The sequence below is a fragment of the Mobula hypostoma genome, chromosome 8 (genome assembly GCF_963921235.1).
Source record: "Mobula hypostoma chromosome 8, sMobHyp1.1, whole genome shotgun sequence".
NCBI classification, from domain to species: domain Eukaryota; kingdom Metazoa; phylum Chordata; class Chondrichthyes; order Myliobatiformes; family Myliobatidae; genus Mobula; species Mobula hypostoma.
The window spans coordinates 158,897,415-158,919,769 of NC_086104.1; the positions used below are offsets into that span (position 1 = coordinate 158,897,415).

Sequence of the window (22,355 nt, forward strand, 5' to 3'; positions counted from 1 at the left end):
CTCCTCTACACCCTAAATCCAAACCCCAACATCAACCCTCCTCTACACCCTAAACCCAAACCCCAACATCAACCCTCCTCTACACCCTAAACCCAAACCCCAACATCAATCCTCCTCTACACCCTAAACCCAAACCCCAACATCAACCCTCCTCTACACCCTAAACCCAAACCCCAACATCAACCCTCCTCTACACCCTAAACCCAAACCCCAACATCAACCCTCCTCTACACCCTAAACCCAAACCCCAACATCAACCCTCCTCTACACCCTAAACCCAAACCCCAACATCAACCCTCCTCTACACCCTAAACCCAAACCCCAACATCAACCCTCCTCTACACCCTAAACCCAAACCCCAACATCAATCCTCCTCTACACCCTAAACCCAAACCCCAACATCAACCCTCCTCTACACCCTAAACCCAAACCCCAACATCAACCCTCCTCTACACCCTAAACCCAAAACCCCAACATCAACCCTCCTCTACACCCTAAACCCAAACCCCAACATCAACCCTCCTCTACACCCTAAACCCAAACCCCAACATCAACCCTCCTCTACACCCTAAACCCAAACCCCAACATCAACCCTCCTCTACACCCTAAACCCAAACCCCAACATCAACCCTCCTCTACACCCTAAACCAAAACCCCAACATCAACCCTCCTCTACACCCTAAACCCAAACCCCAACATCAACCCTCCTCTACACCCTAAACCCAAACCCCAACATCAACCCTCCTCTACACCCTAAACCCAAACCCCAACATCAACCCTCCGCCACAGCGCTCCCGTGGAGGAACTGTAGTGCGTCTCTGTCACCAGGAGGCGCCGCTGTTGCCATGTTTTGGACTTCGGGTCGCTCGCTGAGACGTCATCAGTGGTGGCCGCGGGCGGGGAGGTGAGTAACTTGGGGAGAGCGGTTCTGGCCGGGACCCGGTAGGGAGGCGGGAGGTCGGGGGTCGGGGGACGGGGGACGGGGGACGGGGGACGGGGGACGGGGGACGGGGGACGTGGCCAGGACTGGGAGGCGGGACGGGGATGGGGATGAGGGTCGGCGAGGTGCCGAGCCCGTGGATATCAGATGGGTGTTGGGGACCCGGGTGAGGTGGCTGTATGGCTGGGACTTTGCTCACCCCCCCGTCACCCTTCCTCACCTCCAGTCACCCTTCCTCACCCCCCCCGTCACCCTTCCTCACCCCCCCGTCACCCTTCCTCACCCCCCCGTCACCCTTCCTCACCTCCAGTCACCCTTCCTCACCCCCCGTCACCCTTACTCACCCCCAGTCACCCTTCCTCACCCCCCCGTCACCCTTCCTCACCCCCCCGTCACCCTTCCTCACCCCCCCGTCACCCTTCCTCACCCCCCCGTCACCCTTCCTCACCTCCAGTCACCCTTCCTCACCCCGTCACCCTTCCTCACCCCCGCGTCACCCTTCCTCACCCCCAGTCACCCTTCCTCACCCCCCGTCACCCTTCCTCACCCCCCCGTCACCCTTCCCCACCCCCAGTCACCCTTCCCCACCCCCAGTCACCCTTCCCCACCCCCAGTCACCCTTCTTCACCCCCCCGTCACCCTTCCCCACCCCCGTCACCCTTCCCCACCCTTCCCCTCACCCCTGTCACCCTCAGTCTCCCCCCGTCACCCTCCCTCTCTCCCCTTATCCTACCCTACCTGGCCCCTCCCCCACGCTCACGTCTCCCTCCCCATTGCTGTCATGCCCACAACTTACTAACTCTACCCGTATGTGTGTGGAGAGTGGTGAGCCCGGGGAAACCCCACGCAGTCGTGGGGAGAATGTTCAAACTCTTTACTGCCACTGGCAGAATTGAGTCCTGATCGCTGGTAATGTCGAGCTTTGGGTTGTCAGCTAAGCTACAGTGCAGTGATTGGGTGGAGTTGCTGGTGGGAAATGTCAGCACGATTTTTGGGCTGAATGGCCTTTGCTGGGTCTCTGCATCACCTTCTATCTGTCTGGCAGACTGCTGAAGATGGCTCAGCTCAGCTCAGTCCTGGCAGCGGCTGCGGCTGCTCTTGCTGCCATGATCTTCTCCTCGGTGCACAAGGTGGAAGAGGGTCACATCGCCGTGTATTACAGGTGAGCCGTGCAGGGTCCCCAGCCCCTGTGCCCTCACCCCCCCACCCAGCTGCATTGTGTGTCCCGCACAGGCAGGGCTGGAGGGAGGTTATTGGGCTTGGAAATGTGTTGTGGGGTGGGGGGGGGGGTTTGCTGGGCTTAGAGATGTGGGTGAAAGAACAACGGACAGCAGTGGGTAAACACAAAATGCTGGAGGAATTCAGCAGGTCAGGCAGCACCCATGGATAGGAATAAGCAGTTGATGTTTCTGGTTGAGACCCTTCATCAGGACTGGAAAGGAAGGGGGTGGGAGGGGAACGAGTGCAGCTCGCAGGGGGGAGGGAGAGGAGGAGGGGGAGGGCGTGGAGTACAAAGTTGGGGGGTGATGGGTGATAAAGGACAAGGGCTGAGGAAGGAAGAATTGGATGGGAGAGGGGAGGGGACCGTGGGAGGAAAGGAAGGAGAGGCACCAGAGGGAGGTGATGGGCTGGTGAGCAGAAGGGAAGATCATAAGATAGAGGAGCAGAATTAGGCCATTTGGCCCATCGAATCTGCCCATGGCTGATCTATTTCCCTCTGAACCCCATTCTGCCTTCTGCCCGTATCCTTTCATAACCTAACTAATCAAGAACCTATAAACCTCCACCTTAAATACACCCAATGACCTGGCCTCCACAGTTGTCTGTGGCAACAAATTCCACAGATTTCGTCACCTCTAGCTAAAGAAATTCCTCATCTCTGTTCTAAATGGACATCTCTGTATTCTGAGGCTATGCCCTCTGGTCTTAGACTTCCACACTAGAGGAAGCATCCTCTGCACATCTATTCTTTCGAGGCCTTTCAGTATTTGATGGGTTTCAGTGAGATCCCCGCCCTCTCATTCAGAATTCCAGCGAGTACAGGGGCAGGAGAGGAGCAGAATGGGAACTAGAGAAAGAAAGAAGGGTGGGGGAGTTTGAGAAATCTATGTTCATGATGTTAGGTTGAAGGCTATCCGGACAGAATATGAGGTGTTGCCCCTCCAAACTGAGCTGGGCCTCATGCTGGCAGTGGGTAAAGTTGGCACAGTGGCATTGTGTGTAACTGCCCAGCGAGATAGAACAAGTGGGCTATTCACAGGCTCGACAGCTGACTGAAGAGACCCGGACTGAGACTCCCAGCTCTTCAGTACAGTAGTGGGACCACATCAGGGGTGCAGCGTACAGTCCAGGTCACCCTGCTGTCAGAAGGATGCTAAGGTGGCAAAAAGTATCCACTGGGGGGCTGGAGACTGCATAGGGTGGGGCTGTTTGCCCGGAGCCAGGGAGGATCAGGGGTTATAGAGGTTTATAAAATCATGAGGGTCAAGGGTAAGGTGGAGGGTCTTTTCCCCGGGGTAGGGAATAGATTGAAGGTGAGGGAGAAAGACTGAGAAGGGGCCTGAGGGAGAGGGTTTTCACACACAGGCTGCTGAGTGGATGGAACGGGCTGCCAGAGGAAGTGGCTGAGGTGAGAACATTTGGACAGTTATTTAATTTTATTTAGAGATGCAGTGCAGAACAGGCCCTTCTGGTCCTTCGAACTGTGCTGCCCAGCGTCCCACCGATTTAACCCTCGCCTAATCCAGGACAATTTCAATCACCAATCGACCTACTCATTGGCGCATCTTTGGACTGTGGGCGGAAACCGGAGCACCCGGAGGAAACCCACATGGTCACGGGGAGAACATACAAACTCCTTACGGACGGCATTGAAATTGAACTACAAACATCTACGCCCCAAGCTGTGACAGCATTGCGCTAACCAATACACTACAGTGGTATCCTAACGTGGACAGGAACGGATTAGATCAGGGATCCCACCCTGGGTCCATGGACCCCTCGATTAATGCTAGGGGCCCATGGTGTAAAAAAAAAGGTTGGGAACTCCTGGTTTGGAGGGATCTAAGGTAAATGGGAATAGCTCAGATAGACAACACGGAATAGAAGGGCTGAAGAGCCTGTTTCAGTGATGTATGCACTGAACCGGCTGACGCTGTCAGTGGCTGGAGGTGGACTAACTTGTCACAGCCACAGAGTGACCCCCAGCTCCCTGACCCCCAGCTCCCTGACCCTCAGCTCCCCCTCAGAGCAGCCTGGGCTTACGGCAGCAGTCACCAGGAGCTGATGACAGGTTGTGGCAGGATGCCGAAACAGAAGTTTATCACAAGGACTGAAGCAGGTAGATTTGTTTTCTTCCACTGAGTTGGTCCCCTGACGATCCCTATCCCTTGTTCCTCAGGGGCGGAGCGTTGTTAAAGGCGACAAGCGGTCCAGGGTTCCATCTGATGCTTCCATTTATTACCACCTTTAAGGCAGTGCAGGTTGGTCTCCTGTGAGTGAGTGTATGTGCGTGTGTACGTGCGTGTGCAAGGGTGCAATGTTTTGTAAAGTTAATTCTGCCACTGGGTCTCTTTTCATCATGAATTCAATGGTGAGGGAAATGTGAACAGATCAGTCTTTCCACTCCCTGAGAAGGAGACGGTGAGCTTCCTCTGGAGCCTGGTCCATGTGGTGAGGTTTTCCAAAGCAAGCGTTAATTTTATTTTATTCAGAGATACAATCCAGAACAGGCCTCTACAGCCCTTTGAGACACACCACCCAGCAACCCTTGACAACCCCGATTCAACCCAAATCGAGTCACAAGACAATTTACAATGACCAGTTATCCTGTCCGGAATGTCTATGGACTGTGGAAGGAGACCAGAGCACCGGGGAAAATCCAGGCGTTCCACTTGGAGGACTTGCAAATTCCTTACACAGAACACTGGGATTGAACTCTAAACCCCCGACACCCCAAGCTGTCATTACGTCATGTTAGCTGCTACGCTTTCCTGGTACCCAGAAAAAGTCAAATCAGAGTATATTTATTATATGTATATGTCACCATAACCCACCTGAGATTCCTTTTCTCATGGGCAATTACAGGAAAATAGGTAAACAGTGCGCGCTGACTTTGCACAAGTCATTATTTATACCCTTGTTCTTTCCCTTTTTGTTTACCTGGTCTCTTTCAGAAGTTTTTGTTAATTCAGTCTTGGCAGTGAATCCAAAACCTTGAAACTTGTTAATTCAGTCTCAGCAGTGAATCCAGAACCTTGAAACTCAGTGGTCTCTTTAAAAATCCAGCATTTCCATGTGTGCCCTGTCAGACATCTTAAGCACCAAACCAGAGAATGATTGAAGAGATTAAAATTGGATTAGCTTTGCTTGTCACACACACATCGAAACACACAGTTTCGATGTCAACGACCATCATAGTCCGAGGATGTGCTGGGGGCAGCCCGTAAGTGTCACCATGTTTCCAGCACCAACATAGCAAGCTCACAATTTATAAACCCCAACCCGTACATCTTTGGAATGTGAGAGGAGATGGGAGCACCCGGAGGAAATCCATGGGTCACACGGATAACGTACTAACTTCTTGTGGACAGTAGTGAGAATTGAACACTGGTACTGTAAATTTTATGCTAACCACAACGCTTCCATGTTCCCCAAACTGCCAGGTTGCTCTGTGGCAAGTCCCACCAGTGCTTTGTAAAGCCTCAGTATCAAATCCCTGCTCTTATATTGAGGCTCTATGAGGCACTTGTGAGACCACACCTGGAGTATTGTGTGCAGTTTTGGGCTCCTTATTTTAGAAAGGATATACTGACGTTGGAGAGGGTTCAGAGAAGATTCACGAGAATGATTCCGGGAATGGAGGAAGATCTGGCAGTTCCTGGGCTGTATTCCCTGGAGTTCGGAGAATGAGGGGGGATCTCATAAAAACATTCCGAATTTTAAAAGGCCTGAATAGATTAGATATGGCAAAGTTATTTCCCATGGTAGGGGAGTTTAGGACAAGAGGGCACGACTTCAGGATTGAAGGACGTCCATTTAGAACAGAGATGCGGAGAAATTACTTTATTCAGTGGGTGGTAAATCTGTGGAACTTGTTGCCACGAGCGGCTGTGGAGGCCAAGTCATTGGGTGTATTTAAGGCAGAGATAGATAGGTTCTTGATTAGCCAGGGCATCAAAGGGTATGGGGAGAAGGCAAGAATTGATTGAATGGCGGAGAAGACTCGATGGGCAAATGGCCTACTTCTGCTTCTATATCTTATGGTCTTACATTCTAGACGCCTTGAAATGAATGCTAGCATTGCATTAGCCTTCCTCACCACTGACTCAACCTGGAGGTTAACCTTTAGGGTGCTGCACAAGGATCCCAAATCCCTTTGCATCTCAGATTTTTGGATTTTCTCCCTTTTTAGAAAGTAGTCTGCACATCTATTTCTTCTACCAAATTGCATGATCTTGCATTTTCCAGTGTTGTATTTCATTTGCCACTTTCTTGCCTGTTCTCCTAATCTGTCTAAGTCCTTCTGCAAGCTACCTTCCCCTCCACCAAACTTGGCAACAAAGCCATCTATTCCATCGTCTAAATCATTGATATACAGTATTAAAATAAGCAGTCCCAACACCGACCCCTGCGGAACACCACTAGTCACTGGCAGCCAACCAGAAAAGGGTCCTTTTATTCCCACTTGCTGCCTCCTGCCAATCAGCCAATGCTCTAACCATGTTACTAGTGTTCTTGTAATACCATGGGCTCTTAACTTGGTAAGCAGGCTCGTGTGTGACACCTTGTCAAAGGCTGCCTGAAAATCCAAATATACAACATCCACTGCATCCTCTTTAACTTGTAATCTCCTCAAACAATTCCAACAGGTTCATCAGGCAAGATTTTCCCTTAAGAAAACCATGCTGACTGTCCTACCTTGTCCTGTATCACCAAGTACTCCATCACCTCATTCTTAACAATTGACTCCAATGTCTTCCCAAACCCTGAGGTCAGGCTAACTGGTCTATAATTTCCTTTCTGCCATCTCCCTCCTTTCTTAAAGAGTGGAGTGACATTTGCAATTTTACAGTCCTCTGGAACCATGCCAGAGTCCAGTGATTCTTGGAAGATCATTGCTAATGCCTCCGTAATCTCTACCGCTACCTCTTTCAGAGCCCTAGGCTGCAGTTCCTCTGGTCTGGGTGAATTGTGTACCTTTAGGTCTTTCAGCTTTTTGAGCACCTTCTCCTTTCCTATATTAACTGCATTCACTTCTCTTCCCTCACACCCTTCAACACCTGGCACACTGCTCGTGTCTTCCACAGTGAAGACTGATACAAAGTACTCATTTAGTTCCTCTGCCATCTCCTTGACCCTGTTATTATTTCTTGGGCATCATTTTCTAACAGTCCTATATCCACTCTCATTTCTCTTTTATTTTTCATTTACTTGAAGAGGCTTTTTCTATCCACCTTGATATTGTTTGGTAGCTTGTTTTCATATTTCATCTTTTCCTTCCTAATGATTCTTTTAGTTGCTTTCTGAGGGTTTTTAAAAGCTGGCCAATCCTTGATCTTTCTGCTAATTTTTACTTTGTTGTATGCCCCTCTTTTGCTTTTACATTCGCTTTGACTCCCCTTGTCAGCCATGGTTGTACTATTTTGCCATTTGAGTATTTCTTTGTTTTTGGAATATATCTATCCTGAACCATCCTCTTTTTCCCCAGAAGCTCAAAGCCATCGCTACTCTGCTCTCATCCTTGCCAGCATTTCCTTCCAATTTATTTTGGCCAACTCCTCTCTCATACCACTGTAATTTCCCTTACTTCATTGATATACTGCTACATCAGACTTTACTTTCTCCCTATCAAATTTCAAGTTGAACTCAATCATATTGTTATCACTGCCTCCTAAGGGTTCCTTTACCTTAAGCTCCCGAATCGCTTCCGGTTCATTACATCACATAGCATATAGCTGATCCCCTAGTAGGCTGAATGACAGCCTGCTCTAAAAAGCTATCACATAGGCATTCAACAAATTCACTCTCTAGAGATCCATTACCAACCTGATTTGCCCAATCTACCTGCATGTTAAAATCTCCCACGACTATCATAACATTGCCCTTTTGACACTCCTTTTCTATTTCCCGTTGTGATCTGTGGTCCACATCACAGATACTGTTTGGAGGCCATCAGGGTCCTCCTACCTTTGCAGTTTCTTAACTCAACCCACAAGGATTCAAAATCTTCCAATCCTATGTTACATCTTTCTACTGATTTGATGCCATTCTTTACCAGTAGAGCCACACCACCCCCTCTGCCCACCTTCCTATCCCTCTGATATAATGTGTAACCTTGGACATTCAGCTCCCAACTACAACCATCCTTCAGCCATGATTCAGTGATGGCCATAACATCATACCTGGCAATCTGTAATATTGCAACAAGATCATCCACCTTATTTCTTATACTCTATGCATTGTGATACTGTATTTGCTCCCCTTTTTTGGTTCTACATCTCTAATGCACTGATACTCACCCTGCTGGCTGCAATTATGTCCTATCATCTGCCTGCCCTTTCTGACATTCTGACTGCTCACTACCTTTGCTTTTTGACCATCCGTCCTATCCTGAGTCCCATCACTCCGGTTCCCAACCACCTGCCAAATTAGCGTAACCCCTCCCCAACAGCTCTAACAAACCTGCCTGCAAGGATATTGGTCCCCCTCGGGTTCAGGTGCAGCCTGTCCCCTGTGTACAGGTCACACCTCCCCCAGTGGAGATCCCAATGATCCAAGAACCTGAAGCCCTGCTCCCTGCACCAGCTTCTCAGCCAGGCATTTATCTGCCAAATCATCCTGTTTCTACCCTCACTGGTGCGAAGCCTTCCCCATGAGTGGATATAGCCACAAGGCAGCGGAGATTTGAGATCAGAGCATGTAAGGTGTATATATGGCACACTCAAACAGTTGTGTTTTATCAGATTTCTTATCTATATTTATGTCTAGTGTGTTTTTTTATACAGCATCGAATCCATAATAATCATTTTGTTCTCCTTTATGCCCGTGCACTGTAGATTGACAATAAACCACCTTGATTCAATACAGTTAGAAACAGGTTTCTTGATATCAGTGTCTGGACATCCGTGATTAAAGAGCCCCCGATGACTTTCACTCGGTTCAAGATTAATGTCATATCTTGGCCTCAGGTATAAGGAGAATGAAAATAATTGTCCACATCCAGCACTGTATCCAGCATGAAACTGTTCCTTTCCTACGTTTGACTCGAAGTTTGTATTTCAGACCACTCTGCAGACCGATGAAGTGAAAAATGTTCCCTGTGGTACAAGGTACGTGCGTTGCTAGCCTGCGTGCGTCCCTGCCGTGTGCTGTCTGTCACCTGATCGCTCTCCCTCCCAGTAATACAGCACCTGAGGCAGAACTGATTTAATTGCATGGTCTATTTCTATCTTCTGCTTATGAACCCTGCATACATTGGCATATCTGTGTCACTGGCTTGATGTGGGTGAATTAGACTTTGCTTTAGCCTGAGCAGCTGATCTCTGGGTACTTTCTGCTGACTCCTGAGGATTGATGTTGGGCCCTGGAGGTTACTATTCCACGATTACAGGCACACGTCAACAAAAATATTGTTTAAAATTCATTGCCTGTCCTTTTCTGATTCAGTAGCAAGGGGTATCTGCAAACAAAGGAGGCACTGTATACCTGTTAAAGATTAGAAGAAATTATCTTGTCAAAGTGATATAAAATACAGAAAGAAAGAAAACTTGTTAATAATGTAGACAAAGTAATGAACTGGTCAGCGAGTCACTCCACACAATGTACCGCTGGAGGCAAACACAGATGCCTGCCAGCTCTCACCTTCCCCCCTCACCCACATTTCTCTGTGTTAACTTTGCTTTTTACCTCTCTCTCTGTCTCTCAGTGGTGGTGTAATAATCTATTTTGATCGGATTGAAGTGGTGAATTTCCTCATACCAAGTGCAGGTAATGAATTTATAATACTTGTATGCATAGCACATCACCTGTCTTCTTTCACCCCCCCACCCCCTTCCCTGCACTGCAGAAACACCCACCCACCCCGTTACTCTGTCACGCTGCAGCTCCACCCCAGCTATCATCCTGCAGTCCCCAGTTCACCCAAAACTCGTCACTTGTTCTGTAATGTGTGCCAAATCTTGTCCCACCCCTTCCTTACTCCTGTCTCCAGAACGACTGCTGCATTTTAAAATATTCACCTTGGATTCCAGAAAGATACAATTGAAGTGTCTTTTACCCTCTTGCTTTGGATATGCCTACGGGGGTGGAGGGTCGGGAGGGGGTAAACGGTGATCATCTCCCTTATTGTGCCTCTTATAATCTTATATATAATCTAATGTTCCAAGATTCAATATTGTTTACTGTCATTTCCAGTGCAGAAGTGGAAAGAAGAATGAAATAATTGCTATCCTGGATCCGATGCAGCACAGAGAAAACACAATAAGATAACAATAAATGTACAGTGCCTATAAAAAGTATTCACCTGCCCCAACCCCACCCCGGAAGTTTTCATGTTTTATTGTTTTTTTAATCGTTTTACAACATTGAATCACTGGATTTAATTCGGCTTTTTTTGACACTGATCAACAGAAAAAGATTTTCATGTCAAAGTGGAAACAGATCTCTACAAAGTGATGTAAATTAATTGCAAATTTAAAACACCCCAAATCATCACTGGTAAAGTCAATTGGTTTTAGAAGTCACATAATTAGTTAAGTGGAGATCACTAGTGTACAGTCAAGGTGTCATTTGATTGTATTAAAAATACATCTGCATCTGGAAGGTCCAACTGCTGGTGAGTCAGTATCCTGGCAAAAACTACTCTATGAAGACAAAAGAACACTCCTAGCAACTCTGCGAAAAGGTTATTGAAAAGCACAAGTGAGGAGATGGATACAAGATAATTTCCAAGTCACTGGATCACAGTCATCAATCATCAAGAAATGGAAATAATATGGCACAGCTGTAAATCTGCCTAGAGGAGGCCGCCCTGAAAACCTGAGTGACTGTGCAAGAAGGGGATTAGTGAGGGAGGCCACCAAGAGACCTATGACAACTCTGGAGAAGTTACAAGCTTCAGTGGCTGAGATGGGAGAGACTGTGCATACAACTGTTGCCTGGGTGCTTCACCAGTCACAGCTTTATAAGAGAGTGGCAAAGAAAAAGGCACTGTTTAAAAAAAACTCCCATGAAATCTTGGCTAGAGTTTGCCAGAAGGCATGTAGGAGACTCTGAAGTCAGCTGGAAGAAGGTTCTATGGTCTGATGAAACCAAAATTGAAGCTTTTGGCCATCAGACTAAATGCTATGTTTGGTGTCAGCCAAGCACTGCACATCATCAAAAACACACCATCCCCACCATGAAGCATGGTGGTGGCTGCATCTTGCTGTGGGGATGCCTCACTGCAGTGGGCCCTGGAAGGCTTGTGAAGGTAGAGGGTAAAATGAATGCAGCAAAATACAGGGAAATCCTGGAGGAAAACCTGACGCAGTCTGCAAGGGAATTGTGACTTGGGAGAAGATTTGTTTTCCAGCAAGACGATGACCTCAAGCATAAAGCCAAAGCTACACAGGAATGGCTTAAAAACAACAATGTCTTGGAGTGGCCAAGTCAGAGTCCAGACCTCAATCCAATTGCAAATTTGTGACTGGACTTGAAAAGGGCTGTTTACTCACAATCTATGCAATCTGACACAGCTTGAGCAGTTTTATAAAGAAAAATGGTGAAAAATTGCAGTGTCCAGATGTACAAAGCTGATAGAGACCTATCCACACAGACTCAAGGCTGTAATTGATGCCAAGGGTGCATCTACTAAATACTGACTTGAAGGGGGTGAATACTTATGCAATCAATTATTTTGTGTTTTATTTGTAATTAATTTAGATCACTTTGTAGAGATCTGTTTTCCCTTTGACATGAAAGAGTCTTTTTCTGTTGATCAGTGTCAAAAAAGCCAAATTAAATCCATTGTGATTCAATGTTATAAAACATGAAAACTTCTGGGGGGGGTAGTGGTGAATACTTTTTATAGGCACTGTAAATACAGATTAGCTTGTATACACAGACTGATTGTATGTACATAAAGTGACACCAGGTACAGATGTGACTGGCAGGAAATGATGGCCATAGTGGTCAGAGTCAGTTTAGTATCACTGGCATACAGTATGTTGTTCTGTGACACATAAGGGCCGGTGCAATAGCATAGTGGTTAGCTCAACACTCTGCGACCCGGGTTCAATTCCCACCGCTGTATGTACGTTCTCCCCGTGACTATGTGGGATTTCTGTGGGTGCTTTCACATTCCAAACACCTACCAGTTGCAGGTTAATTGGTCATTGTGATCGGGCGAGGATTAAATCGGGGGTTGCTGTGTGGTGCGGCTCAAAGGGCCTGTTCCACACTGTATCTCAATCAATAACATTAAACAAAAGTACTGTGGATTACATTAAGAAAAAAAATAAAATATTGAGGTAGTGTTTATAGGTTCATTATTCATTCAGAAATCTGATAGCAGAGGGGGAAAAGCTGTTTCGAAAATGTTGAGTGCGAATCTTCAGGCTCCTGTACCTCTTGCTTGATGAAGACAATGAGAAGAGGACATCCTACGATAGATGCTGCCTTTTTGAGGCATCTTTTTTTAAAGATGCCCTGGGTGCTGGGGAGGCTGGTGCCCATGATGGAGCTGTCTGAGTTTACAAACCTCTGCAGTTTTTCCTGATCCTGTGCAGTGGCCCTTCCATTCCAGACGGTGATGCAACCAGCTAGAATGCTGTCCATCGTACATCTTTAGAAATGTGAGAGTGTCTTTGAGGACGTACCAAATCTCCTCAAACTTCTAATGAAATATAGCCACTGCCATCCCTTCTTTGTAATTGATCCAGGATAGGTATGGAGGAGTGGGCCAGTGGGTGGAGGTGTTTATCAGCTTTACTGCTTGGGAAAAGTAGCTGTTTTTGAGTCTGGTAGTCCAGGCGTGAATGCTTTCCTCTTCCCTGATGGCCTCTCAGGAGAGCAAAGCCAGGCTCACTAATCTCTACTCGTGTCTGAAGTCTTCCAGTCCAGGCACCATCCTGGTAAATCTCTGCTCTCCCTCCAGTGCAACCACATGCTTCCCTCAGTGCAGTGACCCGAACAGTGGACAGTTCTCCCTCTGTATTCACTTACTGAGACCACGTAGAAAAACCATCCAAATGGCAGAGATGGCCAAACGGCCCAAGGAATCAGGAAGCATCTAAACAGGGGTTCCCAACCTTTTTATGCCATGGACCCCTACCATTAACCAAGGAGTCAGTGAACCCCAGGTTGGGAACCCCTGATCTAAGAGGAATGACAGAGGGGGTTTTTCCAGAGCTTGGACACAGGTTTCAATGATGAAGCAACTGAATTTAAGAGATTAAAAATAATTTGCTTTATTTGTGGTAAATAAATAGGAGGGAAGGGTTAGATCAGCAGTCCACAGACCCATTGCTTAATAGTATTGGTCCATGGCAGAAAAAAGGTTGGGAACCCCTGGATTAGATTGATCTTGCAGTAGGTTAAAAGGTCAGCACAACATCGTTGGCTGAAGGGCCTGTACTGTGCTGTTATGTCTTGTGTTCTATGCTTTATCTGTTTGTCAGTATCTAAACTCATAAGTTTACACACTTAACTAAACAAGACATAAAAGATACAGTCCTAATGTATCTCGATGCCTTGTCTACTGAGGGTATCATGGGAGTGTAGCACTATTACAGTAGCAATTGTAGGATCGAGATTCAATTCTTGCCGCTGTAAGTAAGACGTTTATACGTTCTCCCCGTGACCGCATGGGTTTCCTTCCACATTCAAAGATGTATGGGCTAGGGTTAGTGAGTTGTGTGCATGTTATGTTGGTGCTGGAAGCATGGTGTCACTTGCGGGTTCCCCCTAGCTGATCTGACTTGATGCAAACAACGCATTTCACTGTGTGTCGATGTACAAAGCTAGTCCTTTTTTAATGTGGAAATGGTATTCGTGTAGATGTGCATAGACACGGTGGGGTTGAAAGGCTTCTCTGCACTTGAGGGGATGACCGTAGCTGTGAGATCTTGCTGGATGCAGCAGGTTTCAGCCACTGGATGGCAGCAGCGAGCTGTCTGAGAGGCCACCTCTGACCCAGCCTCAGTGCAGCCCAACATGGCACCCCACCCAGCAACCCACGGGTTTAACCCTAGGGTAATCTCAGGACAGCCTACAATGACCAATTAACCTACCAACCCATTCGTCTTTGCAGAGTGGGGGGAAACCCACACGTTGTCATCTGCACAAGTCCACGAAAGGCTTACTTGCAGAAGCATCAGATACACAACATTCACAAGAAAAACATGAATTCAAATTTTTTGTCAGAAGGTGGTGAATCTCGAATTCGGTGCCACAGGCAGTTGTGGAGGCCAGATCATTGGGTATATTTAAGACAGATATTGATAGATTTTTGATTAGTCAGGGCATGAAGAGATACAGGGCGAAGGCAGGAGATTAAGGCTGAGATGGAAAATGGATCAGCCATGATGAAATGTTGGAGCAGACTTGATGGGCCGAATGGCCTAATTCTGCTCCTATATTATATGGTCTTAAACATTAGATACACTCAGCTTTTACAAAAACAAACATATCAGGGCAACAACAAGTGAGCAAAGTCCTTTTTAGTGCAGAATGATGAAAGTGGTCGTACTGCAGCTAAACTGTAGTAATTAGGCTTGTGCTGGTTGGTTGAAGGACACAGCTGTTTGTGAACCTGGTGGGGTGGCAAAAGCAGAGACACAGCGCAGAATAAAGAGCCACAGTTAAAGAGGAATTGCAGCACAGGCAGACAACAAGGTGCAAGGCCGAAACGAGACGGATTGAGGGGTCAGGAGTTGATCTTACTGTACTAGGACATGGTTCAAAAGTCTGACTTCAGGGGCTTAGAGGCTGTTCTTGAGCCTGGTGGTACGTTCTTTCAGGCTTTTATATCTTCTGCCCGATGGGAGGGGGGGAGGAGAGAGAATATCCAGAGTGGGTGGGGGCTTTTGATTATGCTGGCTGCTTTACCGAGGCAGCCAGAAGTATAGACTGGAGTAGAGCTGGGGAGGAGGCTACCTTTTGTGATGTGCTGAGCTGTGTCCACAACTCTCTGCAGTTTCTGGTGGTCCTGGGCAGAGCAGTTATCGTACGAGGCCGTGGTGCATTCGGATAAGTTGCAGAACTGTCTGTAGTTTCTGGTACCCCAGTTACCGTACGAGGCCGTGGTGTGTTAGGGTAAGTTTGCAGAACTGTCTGTAGTTTCTGGTACCGCTGTTACTGTACCAGGCTGTGGTGTGTTCGGATAAGTTTGCAGAACTGACTGTAGTTTCTGGTACCCGTTACTGTACCAGGCTGTGGTACGTTAGGGTAAGTTTGCAGAACTGTCTGTAGTTTCTGGTACCCCCGTTACCGTACGAGGCCATGGTGTGTTCGGATAAGTTTGCAGAACTGTCTTAGTTTCTGGTACCCCTGTTACTGTACCAGGCTGTGGTACGTTAGGGTAAGTTTGCAGAACTGTCTGTAGTTTCTGGTACCCCCGTTACCGTACGAGGCCATGGTGTGTTCGGATAAGTTTGCAGAACTGTCTATAGTTTCTGGTACCCCTGTTACTGTACCAGGCTGTGGTGTGTTCGGATAAATTTGCAGAACCGTCCAGTTTCTGGTACCCCTGTTACCGTAGGAGGCCGTGGTGTGTTCGGATAAGTTTGCAGAACTGTCTGTAGTTTCTGGTACCCCTGTTACCGTACGAGGCCATGGTGTGTTCGGATAAGTTTGCAGAACTGTCTGTAGTTTCTGGTACCCCTGTTACCGTACGAGGCCATGGTGTGTTCGGATAAGTTTGCAGAACTGTCTGTAGTTTCTGGTACCCCTGTTTCTGTACCAGGCTGTGGTGTGTTCGGGTAAGTTTGCAGAACTGTCTGTAGTTTCTGGTACCCCTGTTACTGTACCAGGCTGTGGTGCGTTAGGGTAAGTTTGCAGAACTCTGCAGTTTCTGTTACTCTGTGCAGAGCAGTTACTGTACCAGACCATGGTGCATTTGGATAGGATGCGATATGGTTTATTTTCTATTTCTCTTCCCTTTTTATCCCGCTTCTTATTTAATGTTTCTCTCTTTTCTGGCTCAGCCTTCCCCTTTGACAGTCTCACTGCTCATAGCCTCCATGGCTGGTTGTCCATCGTATCTGACGATGACAGGAAACCTGTGTGGGAAAGTTTTTAAAGTGGAAAAGCTATAGTACTAGGACATTTCCACTCTCTCAACCTCGGACATCTGGGTTCAGTAGTACGAGAAGTTGTCACAAACTGAGGTCTTCCTTGGTTGCAGGGGATGACCATGACATCTTCTGTGCCTTGTCATGCCCCTTTGCTCTCCACAAAGTATTGCAGAATTGCCTTCCTGGTTGTTGTATCTCATTGCTGATCTCATCTGCCCAGCGCACCGGAGCTGACTTCTCATGTTAGGACAGGCATGTCCCTATCCTGCCGGCTACCCTCACCTGGTTTAGCCCGTCTGTCGAAACAAGGTACCAGGGTGTGGCCACTGTTGCAGGCAAACAGCAACTCAGAACCACAGGTGAGAGCTGCAAGTCCGGTTGGGCCCAAAGGTGAATGGGCTGCCCCAGAACGGACCAGAGGTGTTACCCCATACCCCCCTGGGCACCCCATACACCCCACTGTAGCACAGAAACAAGCTCTCTTGAAGGGGGAAATAAACCCCTGGGGAAACCCACACAGTCACAGGGAGAATGTGGAAACTCCACACAAACAGCACCCCAGATCAGGATCAAACCCAGGTCTCTAGCACTGGGAGGCAGCAGTATCATCTGCTGTAATCACCGTCCTGTCTAGACATAGCTTCTCCAGAATCGCTCAATTTTCCGATGGATTTATTAAGGTCTGTTTTATGTCGATGCATTACGCTTTCACCTGCTGCATCCTTCAGTCAGGTGCTGAGAAGAGCCTCTACCTCTGTTCAGTTCTGGCCACCTGATTTCAGGAAGGAATCTGAGGCTTTAGAGAGGGTGCAGAGGAGGTTTACCAGGATGCTGCCTGGATTAGAGAGCATGACTTGTGAGGATAGGCTGAGCAAGCTGGGGCCTTTCTCTTTAGAATGAAGGAGGATGAGAGGTGACTTGATAGAGGTGTACAAGATAACAAGAGGTATAGATCGAGTGGATTGCCAGAGACTTTTTCCCAGGGTGGAAATGGCTAATACGAGGGGGCATAATTTTAGGGTAATTGGAGGAAAGTATGGGGGAGGTGGGAATGTCAGAGCTGGGTTTTTTCACTCACAGTGGTGGCGACGTGGAACACGCTGCCATGGCGGGTGGTGGGAGGGAAGGTGCTTTTGGGGCATTTAAGAGACTCTTAGACAGGTACATGGATGATAGAAAAATGGAGAGCTATGTTGGATGGAAGGGTTAGATTGATCTTGACTAGGTTAAAAGGTCAACATAACGTCACAGGCCAAAGGGCATGTATTGTTCTATTTTGGCCTCGCTGTTCAACATCACCCAGTTTGATCTGTTCTCCTCTACATTTCTTCATGTCACTCCTTTCAGTCCCCCAGTCAGGGCCTGTGTGCTCATGGAGAGAGCTTCTGGTCACCCAGGCTTCATGCCACACATCTTTAGAGACGTATGTCCCTCATCAGACCAAACCTCACATCTCTACAGAAGTCTGATTCTCACTAGACTAAAACCCACATGTCTGGAGATATCTGATCCTCACCAGACCAAATGCCACATTTCGGCCATGTTTGATCCTCTCTAGACCAAACGGCGCATCTCTGGAGATGACTGAACCTCGCCAGACCAAGCCCACATCTGTGGAGTCAGGTCCTCACCAGACCAAACACCCCCCCCCCACACTGGTGGAGGTATCCGATCCATACCAGACCAAACCACCCCCCCCCCACCAATCTGTGGAGATATCTGATCCTCACCAGACCAAACACCACATCTCTGATGACGTCTGAACCTTGCCAAACCAAAGTCACATTTGTGGAGTCAGGTCCTCACCAGACCAAACACCAACTCCCCCCCCCCCCCAATCTGTGGAGGTAACTGATCCTCGCCAGACCAGACCCCACATCTCTGCAGATGTCTGAATCTAGACTGATTAGGTTGGAGACCGACATTTGTTTGGAATTGTTATGTGCATTGTACGAAATAGTGAGAAATTACACCAGACCAAACCCCCCATCTGTGGAGGTATCTGATACACTAGACTGATCCGGTTGGAGACTGACATTTGTTTGTAATTGTGTGCAGTGTACGACATAGTGAGAAATTACACAGCAGACTATGACAAGACTCTGATCTTCAACAAGATCCACCACGAGCTGAATCAGTTCTGTAGCATTCACACGCTGCAAGAGGTCTACATCGAGTTATTTGGTGAGTGGGATTGACTTCTGTTGGTGGATGGAAGTATCAGGAAGGAGGGATATGGCAGTGGTGTGGTCACATAGCGGCCTGACCCACCACATCTACAGACTGTGTTGGTACTTGATATAAATGACACATTTCACTGTATGCTTCAATATACATGTGACAAATCAATCTAATGTTTACTGTGGTGGGAGGGAGTGAGTGATCACTGGGAAACAATCTCTCTGGTAACGTCTGATTCCTTGTCCCGTGGATAGAAGGATGCAGGGTGGTGGGAAGGTGTGAGTGATCACTGGGAAAACATATAACCTCTGGTGACTGTGTCCTGTCTGATTGGATTGTGGAATGATGGTGGGGAGGGATCCTGTGGTGAGAAGGTGTGAGTGAAACACATTCTCTCTCAGTGACGTTTCGCTCTTTGTCCCGTTAGATCGGATTGATGAAGACCTGAAGTTGGCATTGCAGCAGGACCTGACCAGTATGGCTCCTGGACTCATCATTCACGTGAGTTGGCTCCTTCCAGCTGACTACCACTGGCGCAGCATAGTGCAGAGTTGTAGGGCATCGAGTGCCAGACGCAGGGACGGGTGTGTTTTCCCACACTCGCTTCATCATTCAATAACATCGCAGCCAATTCTGTCTAACCAATCTTCACTCTTCAAGAAGGGAGAGAGGCAGAAGAAAGGAAACTATAGGCCAGTTAGTCTGACCTCAGTGGTCGGGATAGTGTTGGATTCAATTATTAAAGATGAGGTCTTGGGGTACTTAAAAGCACATGATAAAATAGACCATAGTCAGCATGGTTTCCTTAAGGGAAATCTTGTCTGACATATCTGTTGCACTTCTTTGAAAAAATAACAAGTAGGATAGACAATGGAGAATTGGTTGAGGTTGTGTACTTGAATTTTCAGAAGGCCTTCGACAAGGTGCCACACCTAAGACCATAAGATATAGGAGCAGAAGTAGGCCATTCGGCCCATCGAGTCTACTCCACCATTTATCATGGCTGATGCAATCCTTCCAGTCATCCCCACACCCCTACCTTCTCCCTATACCCTTTGAGGCTGCTTAACAAGGTATGAGCCCATGGTATTACAGGAAAGAATCTAGCAAGGATAAAGCAGTGGCTGATTGGCAGGAGGCAAATAGTGAGAATAAAGGGAGCCTTTTCTGGTTGACAGCTGGTACCTATTGATGTTCCACAGGGGGCTGTGTTGGGATGGATTCCTTTCATGATATATATTAATAATTTGGATGATGGAATTGATGGTTTTGTTGCAAAGTTTGCAGACAATATGAAGATTGGTGGAGGGGCAGATAGTTTTGAGGAAGTAGAGAGGCTATAGAAGGACTTGCACAGATTATGAGAGTGGGCGAAGAAATAGGTGGAATACAGTGTCAGGAAGTGTACGGCCATGTACTTTGGTAGAAGAAATTGAAGGGTTGACTATTTTCTAAATGGAGAGAAAATACAATAGCTGAGGCACAAAGGGATTTGGGAGCTCTTGTGCAGGAGAAGGCAGGAGATTGGGGCTGAGAGGAAAATTGGATCAGCCATGATGAAATGGGCCAAATGGCCTAATTCTCCTTCAATATCTTATGGTTACTTTCTTCAGCTCCTCCAGAATCCAAAGCCTTGTGGTAGAGAATTTGGAAAATTCACATCCATCCAATGAAGAAGCTCCTCCATCTCAGTCCAAATGTCTCGTCCCTTCTCTGGAGACCGAGGAGTAATCTCTCTTGTCAGGACAAACATAACACATTCTGCAGAAAGGAACAAACAGTTGACCCAAAATGTCATTTGTTTATTCCCCTCCATAGATGCTGCCTGACCTGGTGAGTGCCTCTAGCACATTGTGTGTCAGGACAATCAGACGTTTATTTTTTATGTTTATTTAGAGATACAGTGCAGAACAGACACTTCCGGCCCAAGGAGCCACGCTGCCCAGCAACCCCCTGACTTAATCCTAGCCCAATCACGGGACAATTTACAATGATCAATTAACTTACTAACCGTATGTCTTTGGACTGTGGGAGGAAACCGGAGCACCCGGAGGAAACCAACACGCGTAAGGGAAAAATGTACTAACTTTATAATAGCAGATGCGGACTTGAACTCTGACCTCTGGCCTGAGCTGTAATAGCATCACACTAACCGCTACACTTCCATGGCACCCAAGTGTATATTCTGTCAGTTTCTGTTTGAAGTTTGTACGTTTCAGTGAGTTCATCTCTCATTCTCAGATAGTAGGGATTCTCTATCCACCTTAGAGAGCAACCCATCACACCCTGTCAGCAGGAACCATTGTCCCTTCAGTAAGGAACCACAGCTGGACACCATACAGCAAAGGTGTTTCTCACCACCACCTCGAAAACAAGACTTCCTTACTTTTATTTATTTATTGTGACACAGTGGAGAGTAGATCCTTCTGGCCCAGCAACCACCGATTTACCCCCAGCCAAATCACAGCACAATTTGGAATGACCAGTTAATCTACCGACTGGTATGTCTTTAGACTATGGGAAGAAATGGTTACGGGGAGAATGTACAAACTCGTTGCAGACAGTGGCGGGAATTGAACCTGGGTTGCCGGAACCGTAAAGCGTTGTGCTAACCACTAGGCTACTGTGGTGCCTAAACCCTTGCACTAATTGTGAAGGTGCTGTTCGGTGTCCTGATATTCTTGGATTGTAATGTTCTGTCATTCACCTGTGACAACTCACCCACTCAACGTTTGTTCCCCCATCACTTTATTTTAAAAAAGATGGACCCAAAGCATCAGCTGTTCATTCCCCACCACCCCACTGCTGCCTGACTCGGATCCTCCTGGTTCCAGGATTTGTGGCAGCACAAAAGTGGAGCTTGAGGAACCCGTATGAAGAGTTTCAGCCAGAAGAATGAGGGGTAACCTCATTGAAACCTATCGAATATTGAAAGGCGTGGATGTGGAGAGGATGATTCCTACAGAGGGACATCCAGTTAGAGTTGAGGAATTTCTTCAGCCATAGAGGTGAATCTCTGGTGTTCATTGCCAGCTGTGGAGGCCAGGTTATTGAGTATATTTAAGGCACATGTTGATGGATTCTTGATTGGTCAGGCCATGAAGGGATACTGGGAGAAGGCAGGAGATTGGGGCGAGAGGGAAATGGATCAGCCATGATGAAATGGGGAGCAGACTTGATGGGCCAATTGGCCTAATTTTGCTCCTATGTCTTATGGTCTTATGGAAACTGTTTATTCCCCTCCATAGATGGTGCCTGACCTTCCAGCATTTTGTGATGCTAGAGGAACTCGGCATCAATGGAGGGAAATCGACAGTCAAAGTTTCAGGTTGAGACCCTTCATCGGGTCACTAATTGTGTCCAGCACCGGCACTCTTGTCTTTTATTCTTCCTATTAAAATGGAAAGTTTCACATTTCTCTGTTTCAGCCCCTCTGCCCAACAACAAGACACACACCCAACAATATATCATCAAAGAACGTGTGAGTTTTCACTGGCTTTGTTAATCTAAGAATTGTGCCTAGCAGGGAAACAAGCCCTTCGGCCCAACTCATCCATTCCAACCAAATTGTCTACCTGAGCCAGAGCCACTTGTCTGTAGGTGGTCCGTATCTCTCTGAACCTTCCCTATGCATGATTGGGGCAGTTAGAGGGAAGAGTGGGTAAGGAAAGAGTAAGGGGTGGGGGGAGGAGGGGGATGGGTAGGAGACGGGTTGGGGTGTTGATGGGGCAGTGAGGTCCAGGAGAGGGTAGGGGAAGGAGAAGGAGTGGGGCATGGCAGTGAAAAACATCAACACTATCAGTCTGTCAACTCCAGCACACCGTCCTTTATTCCTACACTTTTTCCTACCTGTTGGCCAGTCTTGAATCTGTGGTAATCCTGTATAACTCTGCTCTGTGCTACTCTGGATTCACTGTGAGGACTTCAGGTTATAGAAACATAGAAAACCTACAGCACAA

The 22,355-nt window shown here is 47.4% G+C and overlaps 1 protein-coding gene across 2 annotated transcripts in view; it reads left to right on the top strand.

Annotated features, from left to right (window-relative positions):
- The first annotated feature begins 876 nt into the window (after positions 1 to 876).
- The window catches only part of LOC134351127 (erlin-2-B-like), a 37,002-nt gene continuing 15,523 nt past the window's right edge, over positions 877 to 22,355 (top strand). The window contains exons 1-7 of one of the 2 annotated variants that reach the window (XM_063057231.1): positions 877 to 904; positions 1,986 to 2,102; positions 4,341 to 4,422; positions 9,224 to 9,270; positions 9,867 to 9,928; positions 18,274 to 18,399; positions 18,824 to 18,897. In XM_063057231.1, coding sequence (XP_062913301.1) covers positions 1,996 to 2,102; positions 4,341 to 4,422; positions 9,224 to 9,270; positions 9,867 to 9,928; positions 18,274 to 18,399; positions 18,824 to 18,897 — 498 coding nt within the window. In that variant the 5' untranslated portion in view covers positions 877 to 904; positions 1,986 to 1,995. Of the gene's footprint in view, positions 905 to 928; positions 943 to 1,985; positions 2,103 to 4,340; positions 4,423 to 9,223; positions 9,271 to 9,866; positions 9,929 to 18,273; positions 18,400 to 18,823; positions 18,898 to 22,355 lie in introns of those variants that run through there. The other variant, XM_063057232.1, reaches the window with a different exon arrangement.